Here is a 27,800-nt window from a genome sequence, read left to right as displayed (position 1 = left end):
TCGCTCAGGCTAGAGTGCAGTGAGGCAATCTTGGCTCATTGCAACCTCCACCTCCTGGATTCAAGCAATTCTCCTGCCTTAGCCTCCCAAGTAGCTGGGATTACAGTTGCCTGCCATCACACCCAGCTAATTTTTGTATTTTTAGTAGACAGGGTTTCACCATGTTGGCCAGGCTGGTCTCGAACTCCTGACTTCAAGTGATCCACCCGACTCCACCTCCCAAAGTGCTGGGATTACAGGTTGAGCCACCACACCTGGTAAGAATGTTGGGAAAATTTTTTCATACTAACACATTGGCATATCAGTTATCAGTTGGATAGAAGTTTTCTTCCATATATGAAGTTATAAAATGCCACTGCCCAGAGACAAAATCTGAAGAGTTATTAGATGAATGGCTGACAACATCGAATAAAAATGCACAAAGAACATTGCCATAATAAACTTTTGATATCCAAAGGGCTACATTTGAGGGGTTATATACCTAAAAGAAACCTCTTTCGGCCAATATTTACATCCCCCTTAAACTCACCTACTACTCTCTCTATATATATGCCCATTAAGATAGGATATCTTTTGAGAACCTGCCTCCAGAAATAAAGTCTTTAAAAAGTTTGGGCCAGGCACGTGGTTCACGCCTGTAATCCCAGCACTTTGGGAGGCCAAGGCAGGAGGATCTCTTGAGGCCAAGAGTTTGAGACCAGCCTGGGCAACACAGCAAGACCTCATCTCTGAAAAAAATAATAAAAATAATTTTTTAAAGTTTAAAAATATAGCATTTCATTTAAAAAAGTGCCTAGAAAAGCAGAAGATTTTAAAACATATAAATGTCACTTGCATCACTAACTACCCCCTTAACCTTCAAACAGTCTCTACTCCAATAACACACATAACAAATAAACCCTAGGCCCTTACAGCAATTGGGTTAAGAAAAGTTAAATTTCAGAATTCATAAAGATAGGAGGCATTTCTCATTCTTATGGTAGAGACTACCTGCTGTCGTCTGTGTACATGCTTACAGTAATAAAGGCCAACCTTTTATTAATGTTTGCTAATAAATATCCTCCTGATTTTCCATTCCAGCTAAGATTTGATAATATAATTGACTCTTCTGTGTTTTCATCACAAGCAGCACTGTTACAGACATTATTTCCTCTTAATTTATCCACAGGCTGTGTGAATAATTTAGAAAATTATTTTTGAAGGACTCTATCTAGGGAAGTCTTTTGGGTTTTAGAGTAGGGTTCTTTCTATTCTGGTTTCCTGCAGCTGTGGGGTCACTCTATCAGAATTTCATGGTTATATCCTTTGCGCAATCTGTAACATTGTTTAAGTTCAAAACTACATACATTATTTCATCAAAATTAAAAACTTTTGGGCATTAAAAGATCCTATCAAGACCATGAAAGACAATCCACAGATATTAATATATCTGTAACCCACAGAAATATTTGGGAGAAAATATTTGTAAATCATATATCTGATGTGAGAATAATATCCAGAATGTATAAAGAACTACAGAACTACAACTCAACAACAAAAAAGCACACATCTCAATTCAAAAATGGACAAAGGATGGAATAGACATTTCTCCAAAAAAGACATACAAATGACCAATAGCACATAAAAAAATGCTCATTAGCACTAGCCATTAGGAAACTAAAAATCAAAATGACAATACTATGTCACACCCATTAGGATGGTTATTAATTGAAAGAAAACAGAAAATAACAAGTATTGGGTAGATATGGAGAAAATGGAAGGAGCACTTGTGCATTGCTGGTGGAAATATAAAACGGTACAGAAGCTGTGGAAACCAGTTTAGCTGTTCCTTAAAAGCTTAAATATAGAATTACCATATGACCCAGCAATTCCATTCCTAGGTTTATATCCAAAAGAAGTGAAAGCAGGACTCAGACAGATATTTGTACACCAATGTTCACAGCAACATTATTCACAATAGCCAAAAGGTGGAAACAACCCAAATATGCCCCATCAACAGATGGATGTACAAACAAGATGTAGTATATACAAATTATTCAGTCAAAAAAAGAAATTAAATTCTGCTATGTACTACAACATGGATAAACCTTGAAAACATTATCCTAAGTGAAATAAGAAAGGTCATATATTGTATGATTCTATTTACATGAAGTGTCTAGAATAGGCAAATTCATAAAAACAAAGTAGAATAGAGGTTACCAGGGGCTGGGGAAAAAAAGGGATAGAGAATTTCTGTTTGGGATGATGAACAAGTTCTGGAAATGGATAGTGGTGATGGTTATACAATATTGTGAATGTACTTCACGCCACTAATTGTACACTTTTTAAAATAGTTCAAATGGTAAATGGTATGTTATATATATATCCACAATAAAAATAAAATAAATTGGCAAAGCCAGGAGAAGGTGGGGGAGAGCTATGTACATACCTGAGTTTGTGAAGATCAGACAAAAATTCACATGAACTATTTTGAAAGTCTTTTACAATAATCCTAGTAAGACACAGTTGAAAATATAATACTGATCATGACTAAGCCATAATCCTATTACAGTCGAAATCATAATTTAGTACAATTTTTTGCTTTCTCAAAGATATGAGAAAAGCTGCATACATGTATTTATATACTAGAAAAACATACCTTTTAGTAAGGGTTTTACAGCAATGCAAATGTCAAAGTAGCACTGGCATAAATTGAGGCAAATCGTTTTTTAACTAGTAGGAGATAACTGTGAAGGACTTAGTAAATGTGAAAACTTTGAAAAGCTGAAAAATCCACCTGTAGTATTTTGACTTCACTGACATAGGGAAATGCACAAACATCTACTACATTCCAGATTGAGGGACTCAGGATACTAAGATAAACAGAAAAAGTCTACCCTTTCAAAAGTTTAGCTTATCTCTGCCAGGATCACAAGAGGCGCTAGTGAAGAACAGACATTTTGGGGGCATTTTCAAATTCTCAAACTGATACAAATACATGAGATGTGCAAAAGTCTTCTAAATTACAGTGTAACCTACAATTGTCTATCTTCTAATAAATTCTTCTAACACATAGAGAACTTCTGTGTAGTGCAGTCCTCTGAGACCTGTAATTATAAACTTCAGTCACATTGCTATAAAATTCCAAATTGGGAGTTTGAAATATGAGCCACATGTTACTTAACGTTCAGAAGACGTATAAATGAGAGCAAAAGGTTATGGCTTAACAGAAAACTAAATAAGAAATAACTATTGATTTTTAAATAGCAACATATCACAATCATACAGACACACCAATGACTGTAACCATATGGTTCTCTCAATCATCAAGCATATGCTAAATTTGTGCTTAAAACAGTCCAATGTGGTTTTAAAAAAAGGTTACTCTTCAAGCAGCTTTCAATCTAGTTGGGAGAGTAAATTAATACACATAAAATATGTGTTATTTATGTACATATATATGTAAAAATACTCAAATACAAAGGATCCAAATGTAAGAATTCAAAGGAGATAAGTAAGTTCAGGAAAGCTCCAAAGAAGGTAAGATTTAGGCAAAGTCCAGAAGGATAGACAGAATTGAATGGAAATGAACCCTTCATAATCTAACTTCATCTTGCCTTTCCAACACATTGTACAATACAAAATTATTAGAATAGATAAAAGCAGTCTATGGCCATACCAACCTGAACATGCCAATCTCATCTGATCTCAGAATAAAAACAAATTAGAAAAAAAGCTGGGTGCAGTGGCTCACGCCTGTAATCCCAACACTTTGGGAGGTTGCGGTGGGTGGATCTCTTGAGCTCAGGAGTTCAAGACCAGCCGGCGCAACATAGCAAAACCCCATCTCTACAAAAAAACACAAAAATTAGCAGAATTTTTGTGCACCACTATACAGGTGTGCATAGTGGTGCACACCTGTAGTCCCAGCTGCTAGGGAAGCTGAAATAGGAGGATGGCTTGACCCTGGGGAGTTGAGGCTGCAGTGAGCAGTAAATGTGCCACTGCACTCCAGCCTGGGTGGCATAAAAAAGTCATTCCAGATAAGAGAAATCACAGAAATATGAAATAAGAAGAGCATACTAATTAGCCCACTTAATGCTTGTTGTAGAGAAGTGGTCAAATATTTTACATAGGAATACACATGTCAAATTATATAAATTACATGGGAGAAAAAAAGCTCCAAAAATTGCATGGAATTTTGACATGACTTTCCAATGTACCCTATTCATACCCACTACTCATTTGCTATTTGAGAGAAATGTCTCAGAACCAGTCAAACCAAGGCTCACCTTCAAAACCAGGTGGGCACCCAAATTATAACAAGAATTAGAAATTTGTGCTTGTCCTTGCATATAAGGCTGTGTTTCATTTTTCCTTCATATTTACTACTGATTGTTTCATGAATTCAGATAATTTCAGAGCCAGGAGGCATTATTTATAACCCAAATTTTAAATGTTTATATTCCTGAAACATTTGAATATTTGCATAAATGTCATGAGACAAACAAAATTTACTCTGTAGAAAGCACAATTTACCAGATTACTGCTGCTAGTTGTATTCTGTCAGCTTTCTCCTTTAAGGAGAAAGCACAGCACTAGGTAGTCCCATTTATTACATCAACATTTTAATAAGGCCAGGCACTGTAGCACACACCTGTAATCCCAGCACTTTGAGAGGTCAAGGCCAGAAGATTGCCTGAGTTCAGGAGTTCAAGACCAGCCTGGGAAACAACAGTGAGATTCCTGTCACTACCACAAAATAAAAAAATTAGCCAGGTGTGGTCCGCACATCTGGAGTCCCAGATACTTGGGAGGCTGAGATGGAAGGATTGCATGAGCACAGGAAGTAGAGGCTGCAGTGAGCCATGATCGCACAACTGCACTCCAGCTAGGGTGACAGAGGGAGACCCTGTCTCAAAAAAAAAAAAAAAGAAAGAAAGGTCTTTATCTGTCCCTTGGACTATTTGCCTCCTACTCCTCCAATTCGTTCTTTATATTTCCAATAGAATAATCTTTGAAATGCACCTCTAGTCATTTTACTCAGGTGCTCTTCTTCAGTGGAAGGTACGTATGCCCTATGGTTTGAAGTCAGTCGTTTCAGCATGGCAAGCCCTAGTAGTTTCTATGATTTGGTCCCTGTCTGAACACTGTGTACCCTTGCAAATGTTGCTTTCTAGATTTTGAAATGTTCTGCTTCTCCACAGGTTCCCCCTCTTATCTCTCCTATTACTTACATAAACTGCACAAATCTTACTATATAGCTTGACTGAATTTTTAGGGATGCATCCAAGGAATTATCCTGCAAAATTAAGATACAGAACATTTCCAGCACCCCAGTAGGCTCTCTCCTGTTCTCTCCCAGTCAATACCGACCCTCAGAGGTCACCACTATTCTGTCACCATAAATTAGTTTTGCCTATTTTGGAACCTCATATATACAGTAATGCAGTATTTACTTTTTTTGTGTGTATGTGTGCATGGTGAACTCATTTTTAAGACCAAATTTTACGCATCTTCTCTGTGAAGCAAAACCCTGACAAGATTTAGTGTCTTGAAATTAGGGCCAGTGTATGATTTCTATTTCCAGAGGCTGGCATAGTGAGATAAGCTCACCAACAAACTGCCATGTATCTTTCCCCTCGAACTACCTGCCTTGCCAGATCCTTATCTGTCAAAACTAAGCCCAGATGTCAAGTTCTCTCAGAGGCCTCCGCCAGCCAGCACAGTGGCTCATGCCTATGATCCCAGTGCTTTGGGAGGCTGAGGCTTGAGGCCAGGAGTTTCAGACCAACAACACAGTGAGGCTTCGTCTCTGCAAAATTTAAAAAAATTAGCCAGCTGTGGTGGTGCACACCTGTAGTCCCCACAATTCGGGAGACCTGAACCACCATGCCCAGCTAACGGTACCATTTTCATAACAAGCCCTGTATTCCCATCTGATTCTAAACTATGTGCATATACCATTGTAATAAAAACAAAAACAAAAGACTAAGAAAAGAGGGAGGGAAGCATTAGCCATGGAATATAAGAGAAAAAGAGTCTTAGACCAAGAAAAAAAAAGTTAATCATAAAATTTAATTTAAAATCACCTGGATTATTTAGAACCAAGAGAGAGCTCTGTGTGTTGAATTTTATATAACTCTGTATAACACTTTAAGCAAATAACGTTCCAACTCTAACTTCATATATGGCAGTAGGATAATACTTGTCATCATAAATGAAAAGTACATGAAGGTCATCATATAAAAATGATTATTTCAGGAATAAAATTATTAAATTTTATATATAACCAAAAGACATTCTCAAGTGTTCATAAGTACAACACTTACCCCATACTAATCTCTCAGGAATTTATTTATCAGCTTCAAGTATTTGAACTAAACAGACAAAACTACATACTATATTTAGGACTGTTTATTTTTAACTATCATTTAAAACTTTAAGCACAGGCCAGGCGCGGTGGTTCACTCCTGTAATCCCAGCACTTTGGGAGGCCGAGGCAGGTGGATCACGAGGTCAAGAAATGAAGACCATCCTGGCCAACATGCTGAAACCCCGTCTATAGTAAAAATACAAAAATTAGCTGGGCGTGGTGGCTTGTGCCTGTAGTCCTAGCTACTCAGGAGGCTGAAGCAGGAGAATCGCCTGAACCCAGGAGGTAGAGGTTGCAGTGATCCCAAGGTCGCACTCCAGCCTGGGAAGAGACAGACATCGTCCCAAAAAAAAAAAAAAACTTTAAGCACAAACTTTTTAAAAGCTGCTGAAAGGAAAAGAAATTTTGAGGTGGATACATATAGTATAACTCGATTCCTGTCTTTATTTTTTACCCCCCGATCTGACAAACATGAAAGCTCTCCACAACTTCTCTCCATTATTTATACATTTATACATTCATCCAGACATCCAATATTTACTGAGCACTTAAAATACATTAGGCACTGCACCTATCCTGACACTGGGGATTCAGCAACAGACCTGACAATAAACGTGATAATTACATATTATGATAAAGGCTGTACACAAACTGTTCAGAATATTGCACAATAGTGATAGACAAATACCACTTCATATGAGGTGATAAAGGAAGGCGTCCTTGAGGCCATCTGAGCTGTGGGCATCAGATATGAGAATGAGCCAGACATGTAAAAATTCATAAATAGTCTTTCCAGGATGAGAGAAAGTAGCAAATGCAAAGGCTGCAAGCCAGAATAGGTTCCAAGAACAAGAAGATGGCTAGTGTAGCTAGTGTACAGGAGGCAAGGGGTAAATTACTACAACTGAGGTTGGAGTTTTAAGCAGGAACCAAATTATTTACAGCCTTGTAGACCACTATAAAGACTACATTTTTAAAAATTAATTATAGACTTTAAAGAAAGGAATAACAAGATCTGGTTTGGATTTTAAGAATACACTGTGTGAAACTAGGAAACTACTGCGCAGTGTCTTGGAGCAAAAGATGATGGCAGTGGGGACTAAAGTGGAGGCAATTAAGCAGAAGCTAACAGACTAAACTGAATACCAAACTAATAAAACTTGGTGACAGATTCTAACTGGAGATAAGGGGATATGGTCAGAAAGTGAGAGAAAGGGAGGAACTGAGGATATGTCTAGATTTTTCAGTTTAGTACTTGCGTTGCAATAGTGATGCCATTTGCTGTCATGGGAAAGACTAGTGGAGGCCTATCTTGTTAGAAAGATCCTTTCCATAATGTAATCTCTCCAGACCCTTTCACGAGTCATCACCAAAAGGCAACCATAGCAAATGTTAAAAGGCTTCTGCCACAGGGATAAGATGCTGGGGCAACCAAGCTTCTTTACAGAAATGAAAGACACTGGAGAACCTCCTCTGTAAAATCCCACTTTAGCATTGTTTTGCTTTTAATGGGGTCCAGTGTCTAGTACCCCAACAAACATGTTATAGGCAAGGTTTCAAAACATCAGTTTTCCTGAATCTTATTCACAAGATAGTGATGAGCGCTGCCCTAGGCCAGGCACGGTGGCTCATGCTTGTAATCCCAGCACTTTGGGAGGCCGAGGCGGGTGGATCACCTGAGGTCGGGAGTTGGAGAACAGCCTGACCAATATGAAGAAACTCCGTCTCTACCAAAAATACAAAATTAGTCGGGCATAGTGGCACCGTGCCTGTAATCCCAGCTACTCGGAGGGCTGAGGCAGGAGAATTGCTTGAATCCGGGAGGTGGAGGTTGCAGTGAGCCGAGACTGTGCCACTGCACTCCAGCCTAGGCAACAAGAGCAAAGCTCCATCCAAAAAAAAAAAAAAAAAATCCCTAAAATAAAGAGCCTGGCTGGGCGTGGTGGCTCACGCCTGTAATTCCAGCGTTTTGGGAGGTGGAGGCGGGTGGATCATTTAAGGCCAGGAGTTCAACACCAGCCTGGACAACATGGCGAAACCCCATCTCTACTACAAAATACAAAAATTAGCCAGGTGTTGTCAGGCCTCTGAGCCCAAGCTAAGCCATCACATCCCCTGTGACCTGCACAATACATTCAGATGGCCTGAAGCAACTGAAGACTCACAAAAGAAGTGAAAATGGCAGGTTCCTGCCTTAACCGATGACATTCCACCATTGTGATTTATTCCTGTCCCACCTTAACTGAGCGATTAACTTTGTGAAATTCCTTCTCCTGGCTCAGAAGCTCCCCCACTGAGCACCTCATGACCCCCGCCCCTGCCTGCAAGAGAAAAACCCCCTTTGACTGTAATTTTCCACTACCCACCCAAATCCTATAAAACAGCCCCATCCCTATCTCCCTTCGCTGACTTTCTTTTTGGACTCAGCCCCCCTGCACCCAGGTGATTAAAAACCTTCATTGCTCACACAAAGTCTGTTTGGTGGTCTCTTCACATGGACGCGCATGACAGTGTGGTGGCACACGCCTGTAGTCCCAGCTACTTTGGAGTCTGAGGCAAGAGAATCGCTTGAACCAGGAGGCAGAGGTTGCAGTGAGCCAAGATTGCGCCACTACACTCCAACCTGGGTGACAGAGCAAGACTCTGTCTCAAAAATAAATAAATAGGCCAGAAGCAGTGGCTCACGCCTATAATCTCAGCACTTTGGGAGGCCAGCGTAGGTGGATAACTTGAGGTCAGGACTTCCAGACCAGCCTGGCCAACATAGTAAAACCCTGTCTCTACTAAAAATACAAAAATGAGCCGGGCGTGGTGGTGGGTGCCTGTCATCCCAGCTACTTGGAAGGCTGACGCATGAGAATAGCTTGAACCCGGGAGGCAGAGGTTGCAGTGAGCCAAGATCGCGCCACTTGCACTCCAGCCTGAGCAATAGAGACTCTGTCTCAAAAAAAAAAAAGAAAAAGATAATTAAAAAAAATTAAAAAGAGCCTTATGTTAATGAATACTAAGTCCCTAATAAAGAGGGGTGTTAAGGAAAGGTCTTGAATTCTGGTCATCTTTGAATAGATACATCTTAGGATAGATCTCTGACTATAAAAGAAAATTCTATTCTATTGCTGCATAACACACACACACACACACACACACACAATACAAAAGAAACAAACGGAAAGAACAATAAAGGAAACACTTGAAAAGCTAGTTTTTACCAGGCTTTTGTGCCAGTAATTAACTACATACCTCTAACTTCCAAGAGTTCTTTATTATTAAATGAGAGGACTTATTGGAATGCAGAAAGACATTAAACTGCTCAACTTAAACACAAATATGTCACGAGGCCCAAAAAGCAAAAGCAGAAGCATAAACAAGCTCTGAAAGGAGAAGCCATGCTTCCCGGATACAGTATAAAAAGAACTGTCAGTCCCACCTTAATCTTCTCAGTACACTATCCAACTACTCATTTTTAGTTCATAAATTAAAAAAAAAAACCCTCCACCACTGCAGCTGTTTAACATTAAAGCTTCTAATTCAAACTCTCAGCATTACTCTGGTGCTGCAAAAACAGATTTTTCTCTAGTGACAACAAAAATAATAATCACTTCTCTAACTTTTCCAATGATCCAAGCATATAATCCAGTGCCAAAAATCTTCCTTTTCTCGTCCTGAGAAAATATCTGGCTATGGGTTGGGCATCACAATCCCAACTCTAACTTCCTTACACATCTTTCTGGAAGGCAACCCTGAGTGCTGTCACTGTAAAGTCTCACTAAGCACAAAGAGAGACAATGAACAAGGAAAAACAAACAAGAGCTGTCCAGTTTGGTAAATGGGGAGCTCACTAACCAGCAAGTGATGTCCCCTCATTTTGCTCATCCCCCAAAATCCAGAGTTCATCAATATATTTATCTCCTCTTTGTCAGAGACACACCAAACTTACGAACTAAAGATCAGTGAGGTGAAAACAGTGAAATTAGTGAAACAGTGAGATTAGTGAAAACAGCACCTTTGTAATCACTCAGGTGACTACATATAAGCATACTACTTAAAAACTGCCCCATTTTTCTCCTTTACAAATAGTAAGATCTGGTATACTTTTAAAAGGCTTAACCGAAACCAACAATTCCAAACTAATGCTAGAAAGTTCGCTGGTGAATTTTAAAAATTCATAGGAAGGCAAATAAGTGCTTTAATAAGGGAGATAAATACGCATCCCAGAAGGTACTGACTGTGAAATTCAATTTCCGTGTATAGAATGATACATTATGCTAAACGAGCTAACATCACATCATAGGTAGTATAAATCTAATGAAATTTTAAGATTAATACTGAGAAATTGGTGAACAAAATCTTAGTTGGGAGTCAATGTTTTAAAGCATCTTAGATTTGGTGGATAAGCAAAATGAAAAGTACTGAATTATCAATTGTTACATGCTTAATTATTCCACTAGCAAACACAACTACCTATAAGTGACTAGGAAATTAAATCCTTTAACACTGTTATTGAGCATATACTATAAAATGAGCACAGTGCTAGCAGCACTTCTAGACCATCAGAGACACCCATACACACTCTGTATTTCCGTAGCACTTTCTCCTATAGCACTGCAGCACATAATATACCATAAGCTAATCATTTATAAATGATATGCATATATACTACTTTTGAACATATTATGTGCATTATTAAACATACACAAGTTAGAACTATAAACAGAATTTCTAGTATTTTATTCGCATCCTCTATGAATAGGCTTACATTCCTTGATACAACAACTTACAATGAGATTACCTCCCAATAAACCCATCATAAGTTGAAAATATCATTAAGTCAAAAATGTGTTTAATACACCAAATTTACTGAACATAACTTAGCCTACCTTAAACATGCTTAGAACACTTACATTAGCATACTGTTGGACAAAATAACACAGTAATGCGTTGAAAATCTCATGTAATTTATTAGTGTACTGAAATATTAATACTATGGTTATTAATACTAAATATTAATACTTTACTGAAATATGATTTCTACTGAACGCATATAGCTTCTGCACCATCGTAAAGTTAAATTGTAAGTCGGGGATTGTCTATATACACTTAGTGGAGATCACTGACCCAAGCTATATGATCCTAGAGAGAGGGGTCTTGGTTATCCATTTCCTTAGTGCCTAATTCATACCCAGCCTTTAGTAAAAATCTGCTGAATTAATGAGCAAAAGGACATTTTAAAATATGAATCCATAACATAACTTTTTGACACACTATAGTTCATCACTCAGCTACTAAGAGCAATATAAATGCCAGATTTTAAAGAAAGGGATAAGAAGAAATTCACCCACTGTATTTTATTACTACAATTTAAAAGTTAAGAATCATTTTAATTCAGCCGATTCTTACACACACACACACACACACACACACACACACACACACATCGCCTTATAATCCTGTTTCCAGAAAGATGAAAGGAAGGACAGAGGAGCAGATAAGACAGAATTAAAAAACTGGTGAAGATTTTTAAGATGTCTTAGAGTTCTAAAAGGATCTAAAATGCAACTCATCTTTCACTGAACAGTTTTTGAATGCTGTGTTCCAAGCATTTAAAACACGTTTTTAAGAATACACAAGCCACAAACTTAGATGCAACAAGGAGGTGAAATAAAGAGATGAAGAATGTGCTGATCAAATTTCCAGTATCCATGAAGTACAAGTGTACTTCCTTAGAAAACACACGCAATATAAACAAGAGTCAAGGCTTTCCTTGTGTTTTACTCAAAATATTTAAGAAAGATAGATTCAAGCCAAAAAATAAAAGCTACCAGTAATACATCTCCCTAACAGTGTTTAAATGTACACTTTTAGAAAACGTTAAGGTTTAGACAACTGACAAACAGTCTAGCTAAAATACTGTGCAAAAACCAATCTTCCTAATTTCTAGGTGCTTCTAAAATGTAACTGAAGTCACTAGACTGCCCTTCCACTCAGGCCCAGTAAGTGTTATCTGTCATTAACATAACACTTCGTTTCCAAGGCCCCATTTTGCAAGATAAACTGCCTGCAATTCCATGTTTGTATGTGGTAATATATGCCTATTTTTTAAATACTACCTAATCACATCTAGGCATTATTTAGCATTCAATAATTTTAAGTAAAGCCAAGGAGGCAAGTATTTCTGTAGTTTTGTCAAGCTTGTTTTGCACACACTGGACTAATGTGTGTTTGTCAAATCCTATCTACCCTTTCCCCCATTCATTTTATACAATATAAACAAGTAGATGAAACCAATGAATGCAGGTTTTACCAACTATTTATATTATTCAAGTGCCCAAAAGAGGTTCCAAGCCATTTTTAGCTCTATCAAAAGATTCTGGGGACAGCCGCAGTGGCTCACCTGTAATCCCAGCACTTTGGAAGGCCGAGGCTGGCGGATCACCTGTGGTTGAGAGTTTGAGACCATCCTGGCTAACATGATGAAACCCCATCTCTACTAAAAATACAAAAAATAAGCCAGGCGTGGTGGCATGCGCCTGTAGTCCCAGCTACTCGGGAGGCTGAGGCAGGAGAATGGGTTGAACCCGGGAGGCGGAGGTTGCAGTGAGCCAAGATCACGCCACTGCACTCCAGCCTGGGCGACAGAGCGAGACTCTGTCTCGAAAAAAAAAAAAGCTTCATAAACTCTTTCTGTAATCTTAAATTCTATATTAAAGTCTGACATTTACTAAATGGTACCATGCTTAAAGAAGGGGGCTTCTGGTTTTCATTTAGAAATACAATTTTATCAACTTGCTGCTCTCTTTTGCTTTAATTTTCCTCTAAAGCAAACTGGTAAAACATAAATTCATGCCGGCCAGGCGCGGTGGCTCACGCCTGTAATCCCAGCACTTTGGGAGGCCGAGGCGGGCAGATCACAAGGTCAGGAGATCCAGATCATCCTGGCTAACACGGTGAAACCCCGTCTCTACTAAAAATACAAAAAAAATAGCCGGGCGTGGTGGCGGGCGCCTGTAGTCCCAGCTGCTGGAGAGGCTGAGGCAGGAGAATGGCGTGAACCCGGGAGGCGGGGCTTGCAGTGAGCCGCGATCGCGCCACTGCACTCCAGCCTGGGCAACAGAGCAAGACTCGTCTCAAAAAAAAAAACATAAATTCATTCCAATAGTTACAAATAAGCTCTTAACAAAGATTTTGCTATCTCTTCAAATACATGTGTTTTAAAATTCAACAGGCAGACACTGTATAAGAAATTAAACAAAAACCTTCCAGTCAGATCAGTTTAAAATGCAATTAACTTCATTTGTATTTACAAACGTACAATCTTAGTTTGATAGGAGATTAAGCAGGCTAGAGCTGAATACAAGTTTAATTTTAGAATTTCTCATTGCCAGGTACATCACTAGTATTCACACCCTCAAACTTAAGAAACACTTCTGAACCTTGAAGCTGTAAATCAGTTTGACTAATGTCCTCTTTCATGCCATGTAAGCCATTGCCTAATTGAGGCCAGACCTGTCAGGCTCAACAGCATCCCGGAAATGACTAGCCTACTAGGGCTGGAAACACATCAAGAATTTGGAATATTTCTCATATTGGGGCAGACAAAAAAAGTTCAAATGAGATTGTCCATAAAAACAATTATTATACTGTTCCACAAGGGAAAAAGAAAGAAAGACATAAAAGGCATATCTGTGTTATTCTGGTAAATCCACCACCACCAATACATCTCAATTCTGTATCTTACTGTCAGGTGATGGTCAACTGAACTTACCCACTTACCCCTCTTCTTCCTATATAAGAACAAGAGTTCACTTCTCAAGCCTCATTTTGAATACCGGTCTTTTAATCTAATTTCCATTTTATATCCTTAGCTACTAAAACCACCTGGAGCATGGCTGATTTCTTGACTTGGAAACCTGTTAACAATAATGCCTAGCTCCTAATCTTCTTAATGTTTTTTCACTTCTTACCAAGAATATCCATTAAATGTCTAAAAGAAATACAAGCATACACAGATCTACACACACTGAAATCCCAGTCATGAAAAATTAAGACATTCCGGCCATAAACTGTGCAACAAGACACTTCCAGTTAGTGTGTGCTTTAGTGATCATGGACAGCGGTATCAGAGTGAGTGGTAGGGGGTTGGGGCTGCCAACAATATACTGTGCCTCAGAGCCAATAAGCAGCAGGCCGGGACTGGCAGCCAGGCCAGTCTCTAAAGGGAGATTTAACACAATATCTGAATGCTGGACTTCCCAATGCCATTTCATGGAGACGGATGGAGCGAGAACTGGGCATCAAGTGCAGTCAAAGGCTTTGGTCAACGTCGGAGGAGATGAAACCTAAGACAAGGTCTGGTGCCAACGCCAGCTGTCCAGTCTCATCTCACCTCAAACACAACTTCATTTCAGATCGTTCTTATCAAAGTCAGCCGCTCAAACGGTGAAGGGTGGCAGAAGCGGATGGCCACAGCCCTCAAGAGACAGGCATAGGCCCTGGGAAAAGGCAGGGACTCCCCAGATACGAAGGGGCTTCCAGTAGCAGAGAGGAGCGCTTTGCAGCCGCCTCCTCGTCCCCTTCCAGCTAAGGCTGTTAGGAACGAGGTTAGGATGTTATTGGAGGTTTTTATGAAGGAATGATAGGAGAAAATGGCAATGAAGGATGAGGGGGGCTGGATGGGCTGGAGCCGCCCAAGAAAACGGGGAGAGGACTTCCCTGGACACATCCAGGATCACAACGCCACCAGCGAGCACGGGCACTGCCCTGCCAGCGCCGATCCCCCTCTCTCAGGACAAGCCCCTTTCCAAACGGCCCTAATTCCCAAACGCTGCTTCCCACCCGACCTCTCTCCCCCACCACACTCCCCAAGGCCGGCCGCCTTTCCCTTCCGCCTCAGGCGCCCCACGCCCTCAATCTCCCCTCTCCCTCCCGGTCACCCACCCTCCAGGCTGCCCGTCGCGGGCCTCCCAGGCAGCTCGCCCAGACCCCTCCCCCCTCACCTCTCCTCAGCGCCTCCTCGTAGCTGAGGAATCCGATCCGTGACTCCTTGGCACCCATGCTCCCCTCATCCCCTCGGCGGGGGGTCGGAGCCTGATCTCGCCCCCACCCCCCTCCCGCCTTCTCCTCGGCGTCCCTGGGTGACGGTGACGGTGTCGGCGTCCCCCGCCCCCACCTCCCCCCACACTAACAAGTGCGGCTTCTGCCCCGGCGGCTCCTCCCGGTCGCCGCCGCCACCGCCTCCATGCCTGATCACGTGACTCTTCCGCCCCGCCCCCTTCCCCTGCCTCCTACTCCGCCCTTCTCTCTCCTCCCTCTCCTTCCCTCCTCACGCCCTCTTCCCACCTCCGCCCCCTCCCGCCAGCTCCGCCGAGGGTCACGGGACCCGAGGCCAGACACTGTTCCCGGTAACGGCCGCCCAGGGCCGCACGCTCCGCCCCTCCCCAAGCTAACCGCGCGCAGGAGCGGCGGGGAGGGGGACGCATCTCCGCACGTAACGCATCGTCCCATCTTCCCGCCAATCGCAGCCGCGCGCCCCGCCCGGGCGCCTCCGCTGGCGACGGGGGGTGGTGACTTCCGGGGCGCTTGAGGACGACCCCCCCCGCCCCCGCGCCCGCATGTTCTGGCGTTCGGCGGGTGGGGTCCGAGCAGCTGACGGTTAGTGTGGCAGTTGCCGGGACCTAACATGGAAGACCGCAGAATCTTAGGGAATGGGGTTCTGAGGGATGCGGCATATGGCTCAGAAGAGAAAGGAGTGGGTAGGCAGGGAGCTCCCAACCTTAGGGACGTCTTTGACTGGGAGGGCGTTGTGAAAGGAAAGGAGAATCTCAAGGCTTTCCTGTGACAAAAGAATGCTCACACCTAGCGGGAGATCCCTGAGGAAAGTGGACCTTGTTAACGAAGTGGATCTGCCTTTTCGGGTCATCTCGCCTGCCCGGCCCACTTTTGCCTCTTGTACACATTCTCTGGAAAGCGCTGTGCAAAAGGCTTATCCTCTCTCCCAGAGTTTCTCCCCGAGAAACATGAGGGCTACAAGGCTTAGCGTGGAGTCGTTTTAATCTGTGGTAAAATATACGTAACAAAATGTACCATTTTCACAATTTCTAAGTGAGTTCAGTGGCGTTAAGAACATTGATACTGTTTTGCATCCATTGCCACGTCCCGTTTCCCACCGTTTTTCATCTTGCAAAAGGGAAACTCTGTGCCTATTAAACGGTAACTCCCCAATCCCCCTCCCACTGGTCCGTGGCAACCCCTGTCCTACTTCAATTTCACTACTCTTAAGTATTTCCTCTGAGTGGAACTCTGCAGACTTTCTCTTTTGTGACTGGCTTATTTCACTTGGCATCGTGCCTTCCAGGTTCATGGTGTGGCAGCATGTGACTGACTCTCCCACTCCACCTCTCCATTTCCCAAAGAATGAAAAGCAGGGATGTGAACAGCTATTTGTGCCCCCGTGTTTATAGCAGCATTATTCACGAGAGCCAAAAGGTGAACACAACCTATAGGAAACCATAAATGGAGAAACCAAATGGGGTGTATGTGTACAGTGGAATTATTATTTAGTTCCTTGATTTTCAACTCTATTTAGTTTGCGTCTTCAACCTAAAAGTCACGGAATAAAGCTTCTGGAAAAGGAAGCAATATTGAAAAAGTAACCATTTGGATTAGATTGGACCCAAGGTGCCGGTTAGGTAATTTAGGGCCAGGGAAAGGTTATTAGTTCCTAAAACCAACAGATTCTAATATACCCTGCTAGAGAAAGAAGGTAATATTCTGCGTTTTTCTTTTTTTTTTTTTTCTTTTTTTTTTTTGTGACGGAGTTTCACCCCTGTTGCCCAGGCTGGAGTGCAATGACGCGATCTCGACTCACCGCAACCTCCGCCTCTCTGGTTCAAGCGACTCTCCTGCCTCAGCCTCCCGAGTAGTCGGGATTACAGGCATGCACCACCATGCGTGGCTAATTTTGTATTTTCAGTAGAGACAGGGTTTCTCCATGTTGGTCAGGCTGTTCTCGAACTCGCAACCTCAGATGATCCGCTCGCCTCAGCCTCCCAGAGTTCTGGGATTACAGGCGTGAGCCACCGCGCCCCACCAATATTTCGTGTTTTTCTACTCACCTTTCCTGGCAAACCAGATCAGCAGCGTGGCATTAGTCACAGCGCTGCCCTTTCCAGTTCACTGTGAGGTGGTTAATTTTAAGACCTCAGATTAGCTGCATTACTGAAAGGCCATGAATCAGGGGGTTGGGAATACATTTCAAAGCCTTTAATTTCCAGGTCATTAGTTCGGTATAGAGAGACATCAGGCAAAACACCTCAGTCATCCTCATCCTGCAGAATGTGAGTTCCGAGTTAGATTATCGTAATTAATGGGAAGTGAATCTTATGAAAGGGCCCAGCTGTAAGGGGAAAAAACCCTCAAGAGTTCAGTTGCAACATATACTACTATTATTACTGTCCTAAACAGTCAGTACCTACAGATGGCCTTGCTATACAAAGGATAGGCTTGGGTATTTATCTACCCACTTGATTTGCAGTGGAGTTGGGAGCAAATTAATGTATCTCTTTGTGGCACTTGCCCCACTTGAAAGACAGGACTAGAGTTGCAGCTTAGCTGCTTTCATGAGATGGTAAATGATTTACAAAATACTCAGGAATTAATAGAATATGACCGCATGTGTCGTTTTCCTATGGGGTGCATTCTAAGAGATACATTGTTGTGGTGCAAATATCATAGATTACTTACACAAACCTAAATGGTATATCCTGCAGCACACCTAGGCCTATTGCTCCTAGGCTACAAACCTGTATAGCATGTTACTGTACTGAATACTGTAGGTAATTATTTATTTATTTATTTATTTATTTATTTATTTTTTGAGACGGAGTCTTGCTCTGTCGCCCAGGCTGGAATGCAGTGGCGCAATCTCGGTTCACTGCAGCCTCTGCCTCCCAGGTTCCAGTGATTCTGCTGCCTCAGCCTCCTGGGTAGCTGGGATTATAGGCGCACACCATCCCGCCCGGCTAATTTTTGTATTTTTAGTAGAGATGGGGTTTCACCATGTTGGCCAGGCTGGTCTCGAACTCCTGACCTCAGGTGATCCACCAACCTCGGCCTCCGAAAGTACTGGGATTAGAGGCACGAGCCACCACGCCTGGGCTACAGTAGGTAATTTTAACAATGGTATTTGTGTATCTAAACATAGAAAAGGTACAGTTTAAAAAGCAGTGTAATCTTACATGACCACCATCATATATGTGGTTCTCCTTTGACTGAAACACAACTGTAGCTCATGACTGTATGAACTTATTGTAAAGTAAGATTTATAGCAGTACTAACATGAACTTTTAAGATTTCCTCTTTAAGTTTCAGGCCTGGCATCCCCTAAGGTCATAAAAATTTCCACTCCATGGATTAAGCACTTCTAAAAATTGTGAGTTGAGATAGAAGATTAAGAAATACTATTTCTCCTTTGTCTGAGTTAAATTAAGCATATTATTGTAGCCAGTGAAGCAGATAGTTGTGTCTGATGGGAATTTTAAGTGTTAAACCCAGATTAAAACCTGCATTTTGGTTTGTATTACACAGTAGCAGGGAGTCAAATGTTAAACATCCCTCTAAAACTTAAAATTGATGCAGTACTTAAGTCTAATAACGTAGAAAGTCTGAAGTCTGCTTGTCATGCTGAAAGGAATTCTATTAATCGTTTAGTTTGTTCAATTTCATTATATTTAACTTAATCCATTGAAGAGTTGGCCAGCCACCTCACTTTTAAGTACTCAGTTGTACTTAGGAAACCATTGCTTTAACTATAATTACATGCCTGCAAAAGGGTTATCCATATAAAGATTTAAAGCACAGGAGATTGGCATGTAATTTCTACTTCCAGTTGGGCAACAGAAATGACAAGTGTTTTCCCCAGTTTGTACTCACAGAGAAATGACATAAGAATAGGACAGTCATTTTAGTACTTGCCAAAGAATCTTAGGTAAGCTAGAGAGAGGGAGGTCAATACAATAGAAGTGGAAAAGCACCTAATTTATGTATAACTTCATTGCTATACAACATGACACCAACACATTAAGAGAACTGATTTTTCAGTATTATGGACTTGTTACCTTACAGTCAAACAATATGAGGATGTGGTCACGTGTATTGTATTTTTATGTACACTAAAGCACTTGAAGCTTTTTTTTTTTTTGAGACAGGGTCTTGCTTTGTCACCCAAGCTGGAGTGCAGTGGCACAATCAGAGCTCACTGCAGTCTTTACCTGCCGGACTCAAGCAATCCTCTCACCTCAGCCTCCCAAGTAGCTGGGACTACAGGCATGCGCCACCACACCTGACTAATTTTTTATTTTCTGTAGAGACAGAGTTTCTGTAGAGAGCCCAGGCTGGTCTCGAATTCCTGGGCTCAAGTAATCCGCCTGCCTTAGTCTGGGATTATAGGTGTGAGCCACCACGCCCGTCCCGAAGCTATTTTTGTACAAGTAATACATGCTCATTTTCCATCAGTACACAAGTATATAATGTAAAAGATCACTTCCAAAATATTGAAAGAATGACTAAAAATACGTCATTCTCTAATCTGCAGTTAAAGAAATTTCTCCTCTCTGTTTATCATTCTTTTAAAAATGCTGGCTGGTCACAGTAGCTCACACCCGAACTGTAATTCCAGTGCTTTGGGAGGTCAAGACAAGAGGATTGTTGAGGCCAGGAGTTTGAGATAAAAAGTGCCTAAAATTGGCAACATTTCAACAGGAGCCATCTCCTAAGAGTTTAAGACACACAGGATTCCTAAATTAAAACTATGACTAGGAAAGAAAACATTAAGATAATGACCTTTAACTTAGACCTACCTTGGAGGTTCTCTTTTTGTTTTACTACAATCTATGTTTGGCAAACAAACTACTCACTGATTGTGTGAATTAAAGTTTACCCTATGTTATACTCCTGTCTCGCCCTTCTCTACTCCAACTGCAATGAAGTTATATTCGTATCTCCTTCAAATTAATAGTTTACAAAGGTTAGGAGAAGGGTCTTATGGACAGTACCACCAGTGGCTGCTTTTTCTTCCTAAGCTCCTGAAAAAATCAAGTAGCATCCTTTTAGTTCTCCTTGATCTCTTTACTTCTTCCCATGTGGCAGCTGGACTGTACATTTAGGCCAGTCTCTTTCAGCAAAATACAAACTACAGGCTTGAGAATAAGTACATCAGTTGAATTCTAATCAGCAATTAAAATGCATAGAATAATATGGACTCCAACTTTGAACATATAGGATATACCTTACTTCAGTTTCTAGATAATAATAACTTTGTCAAGTCACCTAAAGTCCAGCTTATCACCTTAATATGCTTTCTTAGATATTTGAGAAATACCAGCTCCAGCTGTGTACCTTTGGCTTTGATTTCTTCATCTTGTGGATGAGAGATTTAAACTCAATCAGGCTTTTTCCAGTTGTTGTTGTTGTTTAAGAGACAGCATCTCTCTCTATCACTCAGGCTGGAGTGCAGTGGTGTGATCATAACTCACTGTAACCTCAAACCCTGGGCTCAAGAAATACTCCTGCCTGAGCCTCCAGAGTAGCTGGAACTACAGGTGCACACCACCACACCTGGCTAATTTTTTAACTTTTTGTAGAGATGGGGTGTTGTTTTGTTGCCCAGGCTGGTCTCAAACTCCTGGACTCAAGTGATCCTCCTGCCTAGGCCTCCCAAAGTGCTGGGATGAGACACCATGCATAGTCACCCCACTACCTATTAGTACAGTGCTTCCATTCTGTTTTGCACCTTTTGCTGAAATACTGGTCTGCTGTTTTTCCAATTGTCCTCCATTTTGGACCCCAGGCCTCCTTTTGATCAATAACTATTATCCTGATACTCAAAAAAAATTCTGAGACAGAGATGGGCCTGCCTACGTATAGGTATTTAATAGTAATTGTGGTATAATTTGAAAACTCTTTTAAGAGTTTTACAGTGGGAGTGAGGGTGGGGTTAATCATTAGAGTCTTAAAAGGACCTAGGAAATGTACCATGTGATTTATGATTCTAGGTTAAGATAAAACTTTTTCGCATGGTGGTACTAACCCAACAATTAACATCTTTAAAAATCCCAATATTTTCTTCCAAATGGATTTGAAAGCTATAAAATAGCATTTAGTTAAATTTGTTTTGGCAGGCCAGGCAGGGTGCTTCATGCCTGTAATCCAAGCACTTTGGGAGGCCAAGGCAGTAGGATTGCTTGGGCCAAGGAGTTTGAGACCAGCTTGGGCAACATACGGAGACTCTGTCTCTACAAAAATAAAAAGTAAATTACTAGCCATCTCAAAAAATCTTAAAAATTAGCTAGGCACAGTGGTGTACCTCTGTAGTCTCAGCTACTCAGGAACCTGAGGTGGGAGGATCACTTGGGCCTGAAAGGTAGAGCTACAGTTACCCATGACTGCGTCACTGCACTCAAGCCTGGGCAACAGAGTGAGACCTTGCCTCAAAAAAAGAAAAAAGAAAAAAAAAGGTGTTTTGGCAACCTGTTTAGTCACTGGTGTTCTGGTCGGAGGGAAGCAAAGAGAATCAAATCTGGGTTTCTTAGAAAGAGGAAGGAAATTCATGTAAGAAAGAGGAAGTTGGCAAGCCCCTCACTCATGCCTATTTAACATCTTCCCACTACCCTAACAATTGAGTATAAATGTTGCAAATAGTTCATTTTAATATTCATAAAGCACTTTTTGTGTGCTAAATCCTGAGGAATACAAAGATTTTTTTTTTAAGTTGCTTAGCTAGGTACAGTGGCTGGCTCAGAAATTAAACTCCTGTATGTAATCCTAGCACTTTGGGAGGCTGAGGCAAGAGGATTGAGGTCAGGAGTTCAAGAACAGCCTGGGCAACATTGCAAGACCCTGTCTCTACAAAAAAAAAAATTTAATTAGCTGGGTGTAGTGGTGTGTGCCTTCAGTCCCAGCTACTTGGGAGGCTAAACTGGGGAGAGCGCTTGAATCCAGGAATTTGAGGCTGCAGTGAGCTATGATCATGCCAGTGCACTCCAGCCTGGGTGACACAGTGAGACTCTGTCTTTAAAAAATAAAATAATAAAAAGAAAAATCTCTAGAAAGTCCTACAATACAGGATGTTATGGGAACCTAGAGTAGGGAGAGGTATTAGTCCAGATTGAAGGAGTGGGAAGAGGGCAGGAAGCCTGGGGAATGTGAATCTTGAAAGGTAAATAAGAAAGCAGACATTCATTTACTCTTAACAAATCCACTGTGCCTACTCTGTGGCAAGCATTGTTCTAGGCGCTGAAGATACAGAATTGAGCAAAGTAAAAGCTCCTGCTCTCATGGAATTTATATTCTAGTAGGAAAAGAGACAAAATAAGTATAATAGTACATCAGTTGTTCTACAGAAAAAAATGCAGAGGAAGGAGGCAAGAAGTGCTGAGATGAAGATTATAATTTAAAACTAGAATGGGGCTGGGCATGGTGGCTCATACTTGTAATGCCAACACTTTGGGAGGCCAAGGCGGGAGGATTGCTTGAGTCCAGGAGTTTGAGACCAGCCTGGGAAACATAGCAACAGCCTGTCTCTACAAAAAAATTAAAAAAAAAAATTTAGCTGGGTGTGGTGGCATGTGCCTGTAGTCCCAGATGCTTGGGAGGCTGAGATGGGAGGATTGCCTGAGCCCAGGAGGTGGAGGCTCCAGTAGGCCATGATCACACCACTGCACTCCAGCCTGGATGACAGAGCAAGACCCTGTCAAAAAAAATAAATAAATAACTAAAAGTAAAATATAAAAATAAAAATAGAATGGTCAGAGAGAAGCAAAAAGGGTGATATTTAAGCCAAAATTGGAAGGAGATAATGAAGCAGACTTTGTGGATATCCAAGGGAAGATTGTCCAAGGAATGAGGCAAGAGCACATCTGCCAGCTCTAAGGGCCAGCAAGGAAGCAAGTGTGCCTGCAACAGTGAGAGAAGGGGATGGGATCAAATCCTCTTTACAGACTTTGGCTCTTGCTCGTAAAATCAGAAGCTGTCACAGGTTTTGGAATGGAGAAGAGATCTGTCATCTTTTTTTTTTGAGATGGAGTCTTGCTCTGTTGTTGAGCCTGGAGTGCAGTAGTGTGATCTCGGCTCACTGCAACCTCCACCTCCCAGGTTCAAGCAATTTTCCCACCTCAGCCTCCTGAGTAGCTGGGATTATAGGCATGCGCCACCATGCCCGGCTAATTTTTGTATTTTTAGTAGAAACGGGGTTTCACCACGTTGGCCAGGCTGGTCTTGAACTCCTGACTTCAGGTGATCCACCTGCCTTGGCCTCCAGAAGTTCTGGGATTACAGGCGTGAGCCACCACGCCCAGCCTGTCATCCATTTAAAAAAGATATCTCTGACTGCTGTGTTGAAAGTGGACTGGAGTGAGAGGAGAAGGGACAAAAGGGCAAACACAGGGAGACCAGTTAAGGGGCGACTGCATTAATCCAGGCGTGAGGGTTAGGCAGTGAGAGGTTAGATCCCAGATATTATTTTGAAAGAACAGCCAACAGGATTAGTTTGGGATGGATGAGAGAATATTTAAAGATGACTCCAAACTTAGTGACCTAAGTAGTTCAGAATTGCTACTCACTGAGATGAGGAATACAACAGGAGAAGGAGATTTGTGGGTCAAGATCAGAAGCAGAGCTTTGGACATGTTACATTTGAGATGTCTATTAGACATCCAAGTGGGTAGGTTAAATAGAGAGTTAGATATTTAACTCTGAAGTTAGAAAAGGTACAGGCTGGAGACATAGGTTGAGGAGTCATTAGAGATTGATGGTATTGAAAGCTGTAAGACCAAGATGGGTGCAGTGGCTTATGCCTGTAATCCCAGCTATTTGGGATGCTGAGTCGGGGGGATCACTTGTGGCCAGGGGTTTGAGACCAGCCTAGGCAACATTGGTAGACCTAGTCTCTACAAGAAATAAGAGTTTTAAAAATTAGCTTGATATGGTGCCACCTGTGATCCCAGCTCTTTGGGATGCTGAGGCGGGAGGATTGCTTGAGCCCAGGAGTTCGAGACCAGCCTGGCCAACATAGCAAAACCCCATCTCTACAAAAAGATTTTAAAAAGCCGGCATGGTGGCATGTGCCTATAGTCCCAGCTACTTAGGAGGCTGTGGTGAGAGGATGGCTTGAACCGGGGAGGTGGAGGTTGCAGTGAGCTGAGATCGTGCCACTGCACTCCAACCTGGGTGACAGAAACAGAGCCAGACCCTGTCTAAAAAAAAAAAAGACCGGGCGCGATGGCTCACACCTGTAATCCCAGCACTTTGTGGGGCCAAGGTGGGCGTGGTGGTGGGCGCCTGTAGTCCCAGCTACTCAGGAGGCTGAACCAGGGAGGCGGAGCTTGCGGTGAGCCGAGATGGCGCCACTGCACTCCAGCCTGGGCTACAGAGTGAGACTCCGTCTCAATTAAAAAGAGAAAGAAAGAAAGAATTATAAGCAGTTGACGAATGCTTTCAGGTAGATAGATCTTAGGAGCTTTATTGGTTTTTGTCAGGTTTCTGTTTTACTGTAATTTGGGGGCTATCAATGTGCAATACTTGACAGGAAGTTCTGGGCACCCTCAAAATTTGTTCTAAAAGAATGTGTTTGGTTAAAGTATGATAATCAAGGGTTAAAAGTAGACTTCTGGGGGCTGGGTGCAGTGGCTCACACCTGTAGTTATCCCAGCACTTTGGGAGGCTGAGGCAGGTGGATCACTTGAGGTCAGGAGTTTGAGACCAGCCTGGCCAACATGGTGAAACCCCATCTCTATAAAAAAAAGAAAAAAAAAAAAAGAAAGAAAGTAGATCTCTGCCTATGCATGAACTTCAGCCTGGTTGTCACTCAGAGATTACTGGGGCCCAAACTTTTGTGCACATTAGTAGATAATATTAACAAACAAATCAATTCATGCAAAAATCTAAGGGAGCAGCCAGTAGATACAAAGTCGTTCCCAGAAAACCCATGGAGAAAGGGTTCAAATTTCCCCCACTGAGACAAACTCTCCCCTAACTCTTATAGTAGCTCACACTCTGTGCTAGCCTCATGGGCAACCTTTCTGGAAAAGGGTGCTAACTTATCCCAGATCTTCTAGTTTTTGTCTGAGTGAAATGAAAACAAAGGTGGGCAAAGTGAAATTCTAGTTAATAGGTCACTGTGTGCATGTATTAGCTGCACCCAATTTTGCCTTGTACAAGCACTAATATAAGGATCTTTCATTCTAGTGGTTGTCCCTTCAAAAGAGAAAGCCTGGTACGGGAACAGTATTTTCTCCATCCTCAATATTCCATCCCTCATTTATCTTTTTTTTTTTTTTTTTTTAATACAGAGTCTCACTCTGTTGCCCAGGCTGGAGTGCAGTGGTGCAATCATGGCTCATTGCAGCCTCGACCTCCCAGGCTCAAGTGATTCTCCCACCTCAGCCTCCTGAGTAGCTGGGACCACAGGCACACACCACCACACCTGGCTAATTTGTTTATTTTTTGTAGAGACAGGGCTTCACCACGTTGCCCAGACTGGTCTTGAACTTGGTTCAAGTGATCCTACCTCTTTGGCCTCCCAAAGTGCTGGGATTACAGGCATAAGCCACTATGCCTGGTCCTTATTGATCAGTTATTCTTCTGAAATGCTAAATTAGTAATCAGAATCACGTTCCAGCACAGTATGCATTACTTTGCTTACATGAGTATACCTGTGCTACTGTGATTCTGGGTTGTCATTGCTTCATAAGAAATTATTCCAAACACTGAGTAGCATAAAACAATGACAACATTTATTTTGCTTATGAAACTGCAATGAGCAAAGCTCAATGGGGAGAGCTAATCTGTACTCCATTTAGTGTCAGCTGCAGTGGCCTGAAAGCTAGGGACTGGAATCCTCTGAAGGCTTTCTCACTCATGTCTGCCAGTTGATGCTGGTTGTCAGCTAAGGCCTTAGCTGGAGTTGTCATAAAAACAGCTAAGCCCACTGTGCTTCCTCTTTCCTGACAACATTGTGGTTAGGTTCCAAAGGTGAGCATCCTGAAAAGAGGAGGGGAGAGAAGGGGGCTGGTGTAGTGGGCGGGTAAGCTGTATCTCTGTTTTTTTTTTTGAGACGGAGTCTCGCTCTCTTGCCAGGCTGGAGTGCAGTGGCATGATCTCGGCTCACTGCAACCTCCGCCTCCCGGGTTTAAACGATTCTCCTGCCTCAGCCTCCTGAGTAGCTGGGACTACAGGCGCGCGCCACCACACCCAGCTAATTTTTGTATTTTTAGTAGAGACAGGGACAGGGTTTCACCATGTTGGCCAGGATGGTCTTGATCTCTTGACCTCGTGATCTGCCGGCCTCGGCCTCCCAAAGTGCTGGGATTACAGGCATGAGCCACCGCGCCCAGCCAAGCTGTATCTTATGACCTAGCCTCAGATGTAACACAGTGTCACTTCTGCTGCATTTTAGTCATTGAAGTAGCCACAAAGTTCTGCCCAGGTTTAAGGGGAGGTGAAATAATATCCAGAAATGTTGTCATGCCACAGTCTGCCCTCGGGTTACAGTTCAGATTCCTCCCACTTGTAAGATGCATACACCGTTTCTTCTAAAACCGCCTTGAGGTCTAGGATCTCATCATCTAGATCAGGTCCAGGGGGACTAACGCTCCTCAGGTGTGGTTCCTCAAATACAATGCCTTTTGACTTGAACACCTGCTCTTAGTTAGTATACAATGAGTTTATTTAAGGAAAGGGGGTCGTGATGTATTGAACTTACTTTTAAATGCTTCAGGGACAAACTATATATTTTTTCACACATATATATTTGAAGACTATATACATACAGAAACATGGGCCGGGAGCAATGGCTCCCACCTGTAATCCCAGCACTTTGGGAGGCCAAGGCGGGAGTATTGATTGAGCCCAGGAGTTCAAGACCAGTCTTGGTAACATAGTGAGACTCTATGTCTACAAAAAATTAAAAAATTAGCCAGGCAGTTTGGCACACGCCTATGGGTCCCAGCTACTTGGGCAGCTGAAGTAAGAGGATTGCCTGAGCTTGGGAGTCAAGGCCGCAGTGAGCCGCGATCACACCACTGCACTCCAGCCTGGGTGACAGGGCGAGACCCTGCCTCAAAACAAAAAAAAAAAAAGAAAAAGAAAAAAAGAAAGAAAAAGAAATATGCACACACACATATTTCTGGGGATTACTTCCCATCCCTTGAGCTTGGGCAGAACTGTATGACTGCTTAAATGATGGAATGTAGCAGAAGTGATACTGTTTGTTACATTTGAGGCTAGGTTTTAGAGAGAGAGGTGGGGGAGAGGGAGAGAGAATGCAAATAATAAAGCAAATTGAGCAGATGTTAATAGGTGAATCTGAATAAAGGGTATATGCAAGTGTTCTTTGTGCTATTCTTGTTTTTGCAACTTTTCTGTAAGCTTGAAATTATTTCCAAATAAAAAGTTT

The 27,800-nt window shown here is 42.1% G+C and overlaps 1 protein-coding gene across 6 annotated transcripts in view; it reads right to left on the bottom strand.

Annotated features, from left to right (window-relative positions):
* The window catches only part of USP32 (ubiquitin specific peptidase 32), a 243,622-nt gene that overhangs the window by 197,838 nt on the left and 17,984 nt on the right, over positions 1 to 27,800 (bottom strand). For 2 of the 6 annotated variants that reach the window (XM_055386682.2, XM_055386683.2), the window contains exon 1: positions 15,349 to 15,599. The exons of 1 other annotated variant lie outside the window; for it this stretch is intronic. In XM_055386682.2, the coding sequence (XP_055242657.1) occupies positions 15,349 to 15,406 (58 nt within the window). In that variant the 5' untranslated portion in view covers positions 15,407 to 15,599. Of the gene's footprint in view, positions 1 to 15,348; positions 15,758 to 27,800 lie in introns of those variants that run through there. 3 more of the 6 variants (XM_055386678.2, XM_055386676.2, XM_063705767.1) reach the window with 3 other exon arrangements.

The sequence above is a fragment of the Gorilla gorilla genome, chromosome 4, assembly GCF_029281585.2.
Source record: "Gorilla gorilla gorilla isolate KB3781 chromosome 4, NHGRI_mGorGor1-v2.1_pri, whole genome shotgun sequence".
Taxonomy (NCBI): domain Eukaryota; kingdom Metazoa; phylum Chordata; class Mammalia; order Primates; family Hominidae; genus Gorilla; species Gorilla gorilla.
This window is presented reverse-complemented; position numbering and strand designations above follow the sequence as displayed.